The 10,007-nt window shown below is 43.2% G+C and overlaps 1 protein-coding gene across 1 annotated transcript; it reads right to left on the minus strand.

Annotated features, from left to right (window-relative positions):
* Positions 1 to 1,958: 1,958 nt before the first annotated feature.
* Positions 1,959 to 2,897, minus strand: LOC142204229 (olfactory receptor 10A7-like). Its single transcript, XM_075275539.1, has one exon. It carries the CDS (start codon positions 2,895 to 2,897, stop codon positions 1,959 to 1,961), a length of 939 nt encoding a protein of 312 aa, XP_075131640.1.
* Between the last annotated feature and the right edge of the window lie 7,110 nt (positions 2,898 to 10,007).

Below are 10,007 nucleotides of genomic sequence, written 5' to 3' on the forward strand. Positions count from 1 at the left end.
GAAAACAACAGAATCTATAAAATTCCTTAAGAAAAAATCAAGATGACAACAGGAACCGAGTGGTATAAACCATTTTAATTTTATTTCATAACGTGATTTCAAGGTGCTACACAAAACACAACCCCTTCATCAGATCTATTCCAACTCTCCTGTATAGTGTACCGTGGGTGTATGGTAGACTATAAAGGAGAGCTGGACTAGATCTCTGGAACTGGATCCGGCCACCATCCCATCGTGGCCTTCCTTCACAAACATTGCCTTTCTACCTGATCTTCCTAGACTGGAGGTTTATTGAAAGGGCCAAAATCTAAAAACTAGAGGAAGAAGACACCTGTGGAGCAGGACTGAGCTGTCTCTCGTGATGTTCTGAGTATTTGACACCTTTGTTCTTTCTGACCTATGACCACGATTCATTGTTTGTTCTAATGTTGTATCTCACACATGTCACGATGTAGCTGGGGATGGGGCAAGTTTGCATATTCTTTGCCCTTATTTTCTTAAGGAGTTTATAATGTCCTTTTATCCCACTAACAATTGAACTCCCGACTCTACGGGCCGACCTCTCTGCTCTCCCACCCCACCACCATACAGCATTGTAGTTCAGTGCATTCTATACAACTATTTACCGTATTTTTCAGACTATAAGACGCACTTTTTTTCCCCAAAATTTCGGAGGAAAATTGTGGGGGGAGGAGCGGATTTACAGCATGGCCGCGCTACTGCCACCGCTGGTTTTCTTCAGCGGCAGGAGCGTGACAATCTGCAGGCCCCGGCAGCTAAGACACTCCCCGGCATCCGCCGGTCTATTACAGCAGATGCCGGGGACTGTCTTAGCTGCCGGGGCCTGCAGATTTCCACGCTCCTGCCACTGAAGAAAACCAGCGGTGGCAGTAGCGCGGCCATGCTGCAAATCCGCTCCTCCTCCGCAGGTCCCGGCAGTCAGTTAGCCCCGGGGCCGGTCCCCACCGGCCCCATACCTTTAGTGATGCAGTCCGGCTCCTGCATGGCGAGGCCGCAGGAGCCGACCTGTTCCGATGACAGCCGGGAGCTAATGACAGGCACTCCGCGATAGTAATGTATAGAATCTCCCATAGACGGCAATACACTTGTATTGCCGTCTATGGGACTTGCAGTCAAATGATTGCAGGTTCAAGCCCCCTAGGCGGGGGATAATAAAATAGTAAAAAAAAAAAAAAAACACTTAAAAAAAATATAATAAAAAATAAAATAAATAAAAGTTCACCTCCTTTCCCTAGAATACATATAAAAGTATAACATTACTGTGAAACATATACATTAGGTATCCCTGTGTCTGAAAATGCCCGGTCTACTAATATTTTTATGTACAGTGAACGTCAAAATCAAAAGTTCTAAACCGCCGGTTTTTCTCTCTGTTTTGCCTCTGAATTAAATAAAAGGTGATCTAAGCAATAAACATTTCCCAAAATGGTATATCTAAAAAGTACACCTGGCCCCACAAAAAAAACGCCCTATACATCCCCGTACAGCTGCAGGGTCACCTGTCAATGTGGCCTTGCAGCTGTTCCAAAATTACAACTCCCATACATTAAATATTTTACCATTTTTTGCCTGAAATTTTTTTTCCCTATTTTTCTCCTCTAAAACCTGGGTGCGTCTTATAGTCCGAAAAATAGGGTATGTTAGTATTGTTTCAATATTGCAACTGTTCTTCATACTTCCTAGTATTGCTCAGTTTCCATAGCACTTCATTGTTAACTGTTATTTATATCTTGTGTTAAGTTCACATCATGGAACGTCAAGGGTCTCAACTCTCCCACTGAGCGCTTCCAGGTACTCCACGCTCTTAGACAATCTCAATCCTCCATTCTGCTCCTCCAGAAAACAGGCTTCCCTGCAGGTAAAGTGATAATATGGCTCACAGATACTTGTGGATTATAAAAGTAGGAGGTCATGATGTGTGGAAAAATGTCTGTCTATTAAACATGTCTGCCGTGAGAAATGACGTAGACCTTCAGCGATGTTTTCATATCATTGTTCCTCAGACTGTAGATGACTGGATTAAGCAACGGAGTAAGAACAATAAAAGAAAGTGAAAGAATCTTCTTCAGTTTCTTGGAGTTTCCATGAGAAGGAACCAAATAAATAATAAACAACGAGCCAAAGTACAAGCCAACAGATGCCAGATGAGAGCTGCATGTGGAGAAGGTCTTCAGCTTTCCAGTCCTTGAAGAAATTCTGAGAATGGTGAAGAATATGGAGATATAGCTAGTAAGTATCAAGAGGAATGGGAAGAAACAAAAACAAACTGTTATAACCAGTGCTATAGTCCTCACTGTGAAGGTATCCACCGATGACAGTCCAATGATGGGCTCCAAGTCACAAAATACATGGTCAAGGTTAGAAGAACCGCAGAACTGTAGGTTGCATATGGCTGCTGTCGAGATAGACATCACAATGAATCCAGAAATCCAGTCAATACAGGCCAAAACATTCTGGGTGTGAGTGTTCACCATTGAGGAATATCTGAGAGGGTTGCAGATAGCCTGGTACCTGTCATAAGCCATTGTACTGAGGAGAAGTATCTCCACTGTTCCGGTGGATGCATAGAAATAAAACTGCATGATACATTGGTACCACGTAAGTGACCCACCATCGCTCCAGAGCACATGTAGAATGGTTGGGGTGACCACAGTGGTGAAGATGACTTCACACAAGGAGAGGTTACTAAGGAAAAAGTACATGGGAGAATGAAGCTTTGGACTTTCTAAAACTACCAGAATGATCAATATATTGCCAATGAGAGCAGCAACGTAAAACCCAAGGATAAGGATGAAAAGAGGAGTTTCCATTTGGTAGAGCTTCCCAAAGCCCAGAAGCCTCAGCTGAGAAACACTTGTCTGGTTCTCCAAGCACATGGTCTGAAGGAGAAAGATGGACAATGAAGATATCGAGAGGTAAGAAGAAGTAAAAAATATAAAATAGTAAGTATAAAAACGTAGAGCATAGAAACGTCCTGCCACAAGAGGTCCTACACACCCTAATGTTCTGCCTCCTACATGTGCATGTGAAGGAAACATAGTAAGAAAACAAAGAAGAAAAAATGATCATAAGGGCAAGAATGGGAAGAAAGATAAGGACAAGATGAAGAACAAGGATAACACAAGGATAAAGCCAAGAAGGTGAACCAGGAGAAGAACATGTGGATGAATCGTAAAAAGGGAACAAAGATAAGGGAAAGGAAACCAAAAAACTGAGAAGAACAATAATAAGTGTAAGAGGAAGAGCCAAGATAATGGCAAGAAGACAAAGAACAAGAAAAATGAGGAGGACAGAACAAAGATGAGGACAAAAAGAGAGACAAGAACAACAGATAGAAGACTAAACATAAAAAGGCAAAGAAATGAGGAACAAGGAGAAAGACAAAGGGAATTAAAAAAAAAAAAAACTTGATAAACTTAGGAAAGATAATCAGGATAAGATCAAAAAGAGTTATAAAAATACTAGCAGGAGAAGGATCAGGACAAGCAGGAGAAGGATCAGGACAAGCAGGAGAAGTAACAGGACAAGCTGGAGAAGAATCAGGACAAGCAGGATAAGTAACAGGACAAGCTGGAGAAGGATCAGGGCAAGCAGGAGAAGTAACAGGACAAGCTGGAGAAGTAACAGGACAAGCTGGAGAAGGATCAGGGCAAGCAGGAGAAGTAACAGGACAAGCTGGAGAAGTAACAGGACAAGCTGGAGAAGAATCAGGACAAGCAGGAGAAGTAACAGGACAAGCTGGAGAAGGATCAGGACAAGCAGGAGAAGTAACAGGACAAGCTGGAGAAGTAACAGGACAAGCTGGAGAAGGATCAGGGCAAGCAGGAGAAGTAACAGGACAAGCTGGAGAAGGATCAGGACAAGCAGGAGAAGTAACAGGACAAGCTGGAGAAGTAACAGGACAAGCTGGAGAAGGATCAGGGCAAGCAGGAGAAGTAACAGGACAAGCAGGAGAAGGATAAGGACAAGCAGGAGAAGTAACAGGACAAGCTGGAGAAGTAACAGGACAAGCTGGAGAAGGATCAGGGCAAGCAGGAGAAGTAACAGGACAAGCTGGAGAAGGATCAGGACAAGCAGGAGAAGTAACAGGACAAGCTGGAGAAGGATCAGGACAAGCAGGAGAAGTAACAGGACAAGCTGGAGAAGGATCAGGACAATCAGGAGAAGTAACAGGACAAGCTGGAGAAGGATCAGGACAAGCAGGAGAAGGATCAGGACAAGCAGGAGAAGTAATAGGACAAGCTGGAGAAGTAACAGGACAAGCTGGAGAAGGATCAGGGCAAGCAGGAGAAGTAACAGGAAAAGCTGGAGAAGGATCAGGACAAGCAGGAGAAATAACAGGACAAGCTGGAGAAGGATCAGGACAAGCAGGAGAAGTAACAGGACAAGCTGGAGAAGGATCAGGACAAGCAGGAGAAGTAACAGGACAAGCTGGAGAAGGATCAGGACAAGCAGGAGAAGTAACAGGACAAGCTGGAGAAGTAACAGGACAAGCTGGAGAAGGATCAGGGCAAGCAGGAGAAGTAACAGGACAAGCTGGAGAAGGATCAGGACAAGCAGGAGAAGTAACAGGACAAGCTGGAGAAGGATCAGGACAAGCTGGAGAAGGATCAGGACAAGCAGAAGTAACAGGACAAGCTGGAGAAGTAACAGGACAAGCTGGAGAAGGATCAGGACAAGCAGGAGAAGTAACAGGACAAGCTGGAGAAGGATCAGGACAAGCAGGAGAAGGATCAGGACAAGCAGAAGTAACAGGACAAGCTGGAGAAGTAACAGGACAAGCTGGAGAAGGATCAGGACAAGCAGGAGAAGTAACAGGACAAGCTGGAGAAGTAACAGGACAAGCAGGAGAAGTAACAGGACAAGCTGGAGAAGGATCAGGACAAGCAGGAGAAGGATCAGGACAAGCAGGAGAAGGATCAGGACAAGCTGGAGAAGTAACAGGACAAGCTGGAGAAGGATCAGGGCAAGCAGGAGAAGTAACAGGACAAGCTGGAGAAGGATCAGGACAAGCAGGAGAAGTAACAGGACAAGCTGGAGAAGGATCAGGACAAGCAGGAGAAGTAACAGGACAAGCTGGAGAAGGATCAGGACAAGCAGGAGAAGTAACAGGACAAGCTGGAGAAGGATCAGGGCAAGCAGGAGAAGTAACAGGACAAGCTGGAGAAGGATCAGGACAAGCAGGAGAAGTAACAGGACAAGCTGGAGAAGGATCAGGACAAGCAGGAGAAGGATCAGGACAAGCAGGAGAAGTAATAGGACAAGCTGGAGAGCAGCAGGAATAAAGGGAAGAAGAAAAAGAAAAAGAAAGATAAGGACAAGAGAAAAGACAAGACACTGTAGGACATAATATGGGGAGCAGAGAATGTGAGATGAAAATGAATAGAAAGAAGAAGAATCAGAAGATGCTCAAGGCCTATCCAGGGACAGAGTACAGATCTGTGAAACTTTCAATATTTTGTCCCTCTGTGCCGACACAAATTTAGGTTTGTGACTGGAATGTTTTGCTGTTTTGGCCTTATGATAGCTCAGCTTGATATCACTTCCACCACCACCACCACCCTCCTCTAATGTCATCATCTGATTCAGTTCCCAGGTTCTTAACATTGTCATCATCATCATCATCCTCCTCTTCATCATCATCTCTTCCACTTTTCTCAGACTGTGATATATCATGGCCAGGGGCTTCTTGACCCACATTATGATTCCCAATACCATGGTTATCAGAGGCCCTACCAGTACCACCATCCCCATGGCTACATGTGCCACTCGTCATGTCCTCCGTCTGATCCTCCTACATATAAAATTCAAAATGTGACTATTGTCATCCAACTCATCAAGAAGAGGAAGTGAAAACTTAGGAAGAATATCTTCTTCAGACCAAAGAAGGCGTCTGTCTCACTAGGGTTCAATAAAGACACAGCAATGATCACCTACCTAAGACAAAGTGCAACTTTCTATCTCCTGAACCAAGTACCACCACAAATGTTGCCTCTATAGCTGGATCTCCTCCTTCTATATAGAGTTGGATCTTCTCCTTCTGAGGGAATCAGGAACTTTTTGTATGTAAAGGGATGTAAATCACAGAGGTAAAGTCTCAGAATATGAAGTGTCCCAGTAGAGAAGATTATATCCGTACCATTCTCTCTACATGGTGGATTCTTTAGCGATAGACGTGATATAACGCGGAGTCTTTATACAGCTCTTACATCTCCTCTGGGACTCCACTGATCTCATAGGATAAGTCCCTGAAGGACGATAACCAAGGAGACAAATGAAGAGTCACAATGAAAAGTTATCTAATTAGAAAAGTAATAACATTATACACAGAGATGGATATGAATGATAGATATGGCGATAGATCCTGCTCATCTCTGGACGTCTACCTGTGCCCAATGAAGTCTGTGAGTTACACGGATAGTAGATGTCTGCAGAATACAGAAGTGTGAATAAGTCCTGACTGTTATTATATCATCTCTATTATTATACTGACATGAAGTTACAATGAAGTGAAATGACCAAAGATATACATGGTGTATATGATGTGTATATATACATGGTGTATATGATGTGTATATATACATGGTGTATATGATGTGTATATATACATGGTGTCTATGATGTGTATATATACATGGTGTATATGATGTGTATATATACATGGTGTATATGATGTGTATATATACATGGTGTATATGATGTGTATATATACATGGTGTATATGATGTGTATATATACATGGTGTATATGATGTGTATATATACATGGTGTATATGATGTGTATATATACATGGTGTATATGATGTGTGATATGGCAGATAATAATACTGATAATTAGAGCATTGTATCACTATGTACATGGTCTTATTTTCCTGTACCACAAGGTCCAGTTCTTGCCCCATTCCTCTTCACACTGTACACTGCTGACTTTAGGCACAACTCCTCCAGCTGTTACTTACAGAAGTACTTCGATGTCTCTGCTATAGTCGGCCTCACCACTGATGGCGACGAAAGGGAATACAGAGACTTAAACCGGGATTTTGTTGAATGGTGCCAGCAGAACCAGCTCAGGATTAATGCTGGGAAGACCAAGGAGATGGTGGTGGACTTTGGGAAACGGAGAGGTGCTCCGACCCCGGTGGAGATCCAAGGAATATGTATTGAGATAGTCAGGACCTATAAGTACCTGGGCGTGATCCTCAATAATAAACTAGACTGGGCTGGTCACCTGGAGGCGCTGCACAGAAAGGGCCACAGCAGACTCTACCTGCTCAGGAAAAACAAAAATAGAGAACAGCACCGAGCTGCATATGGTGAGGTACCGTATGGTAAATTTCAATTTGAGTATGAGAGTAGTATGAGAGCTTAGTCAGAGACGTCCTTCTTCACAGCACAGCCAATCGCGCTGTACAGTGTGAGCGGGGAGGAACGCCCCCTCCCTCTGCTCGCAGTACTCGTCCATAGACAAGCATTATCAGGGAGGGAGGGGGCGTTCCTCCCGGCTCTCACAGCAAAGCGCGATTGGCTGTGCTGTGAAGAAGGACGTCTCTGACTGAGTGTCAGAGACGCTCTTCTGACCATAGAAGAGCTACGGTACCGGACCGTAAGCTCTTCACACTGGGCCCACATCGGGAAAGCCGACAGTGTGCTGAACTCAGCGCACTGTCAGCTTTCCGGCAGTATATAGAACTGCCTGTGGGCAAAATGGTGAAACGTCCGGATTCAACTTGGATCCGGCGTCCCTAGGCTTGTGCGGGCCGCACAAAATTGTTCGGGGGGCCGCATGCGGCCCGCGGGCCGAGAGTTTGAGACCCCTGGAATACACAGTCAAACATCCAGAACGTAGAAAAGATATATAAGTCTAAAAACTGTAGAACTACATAAACCATAAAATTGACCACTGTCAAATTAATAATTCCTTGGTATTGGTTGTATGGAGAAGGCCCTCAAAAATAATGGGCCTATCAAGAACCCAAGGTCTCATGTAAACCATGGGAAAATTCAAGAAACTTAAAATATCCAGCAAAGTCTGCCAGTTGTTAGAGGCTTTTAATGGATGTGCAAATGCTACTTTGGATGCATGAGACTCAAAGAGTGTACAAAAGCTGTGTTAAAAAACCTAGGCTTTATTAGAGAGTTATTGCCCTCCTCCACAAGCGCATGCGCAGAGCGCCACACGTAGAGAAGCGCCCGGCGTCTGGTAGGTGAAAATGCGCATGCGTCGGTATATTGACCGTGCGCATGTGCATTCGGAACTGAGTCTAGGAGAAAGGTGGTACCGTTGCGCATGCGTCGGACCACTGGTCCGCGCATGCGTGTTGTTTAAGAGGACTGAACCTATGGTTCATACGGCCACGGCCAAGGGCTGGCGCCGTGCGCGTTCAAAGGACTCTTATTAGGTCGGACCTTATACTTGTGCCGACTAAGGAGATCAACATGGGTTCAAAACTGACGTGAATTGATATTCCTAGTTTTCATAAAAATTACTACCAAATGCATGTGTTATTCTTGATTAACCAAATGGATAAGTACATTAAAGTAAACCGATGAATAGATACATAATAGATAAATAATCTTACATGGAGGTTCACAATTATTCTATTAAATACCATATGTCAATATAAAAATTCATACTTAATTAAATGAATAAAAATATAAATATAAAAAATATATAATATAAAATGATAGACATATCTAACAATATGAGACACACATAACTATGTAAATGAGATAAAAAAAAAATAATAATAACTAAGTAAATTAAATTAAAAATAATTCATAACGCTTAAGACCAAACCATTCGAAACTCAACCGTTATATGTACAGGAGTTGAGATCTACAAGACTTAAGATACAGTATCAATATTCAACTACCAGAGATATCCTCCAGGGCTTCATTTAAACCCGCCAACCGCGACCAGGCTGTATAATCTAAATCAGGCCAAGCGAAGACACTCTGCACAGAGAACTAATGATTATGACTATGAAGTCTTCCTTCTTTCTCTTCTGTTCCTTAGCTGCTATGGACTAGGCTGCTGTAACATACTGAAATTTCCCAAATGTGGGACTATTAAAGGATTATCGTATCTTTATTTATTATTATTATTATTATTATTATTATTATTATTATTATTATTATTATTATTATTATTATTATTTGTTGTCCCAACACTCCACCCCCCGGGACTCCACAGTGACCACATTAGTAGAAGTATCACCCTCCAGTATCACAGTTACACTTCATGTTACAACGTCCAGGGCTTAAGTCCAATCCTGAGCCCCCCAGTTATCAGGATTGGTGGCAGTACCTTGGCTCCTACCCCAATGATGGATCTAGTCAAGTTGCCAGAAATATTTAGTTACAGCATTGCATTCAATCATCTTAATGGGTCTTTCTCAAGTGGACACTGTTTGTGGATGGGCTGAGTCCTGTAGAGTCTATGCTCTAAACCTCACAGCTCACAAGGCTGGGATTTTATTATTTTATTATGGAAGCAGAGGGTATGACCATAGCACTGGAGAAAGAGCATCTGTGTAGCTTATGAACATTGTCCTTTATAATGGGTGAGGGTATTAGGTGAGGGTATGATGTGAGGGTACTAGGGGAGGGCATTAGGTGAGGGTACTAGCTGTGGTTACTAGGTGAGGGTACTAGGAGAGGGTACTAGCTGAAGGTACTAGGTCAGAGTACTAGCTGAGGGTACTAGGTGAAGGTACTAGGTTAGGGTACTAACTGAGGGTACTAGGTGAGGTTACTAGGTTAGGGTACTAACTGAGGGTACTAGGTGAGGTTACTAGGTTAGGGTACTATCTAAGGGTACTAGGTGAGGGTACTATCTGAGGGTACTAAGTAAGGGTACTATCTGAGAATACTAGGTAAGGGTACTATCTGAGGGTACTAGGTGAGGGTACTATCTAAGGGTACTAGGTGAGTGTACTATCTAAAGGTACTAGGTTAGGGTACTATCTGAGGGTACTATCTAAGGG

This window comes from Leptodactylus fuscus, chromosome 5, assembly GCF_031893055.1.
Source record: "Leptodactylus fuscus isolate aLepFus1 chromosome 5, aLepFus1.hap2, whole genome shotgun sequence".
Taxonomy (NCBI): domain Eukaryota; kingdom Metazoa; phylum Chordata; class Amphibia; order Anura; family Leptodactylidae; genus Leptodactylus; species Leptodactylus fuscus.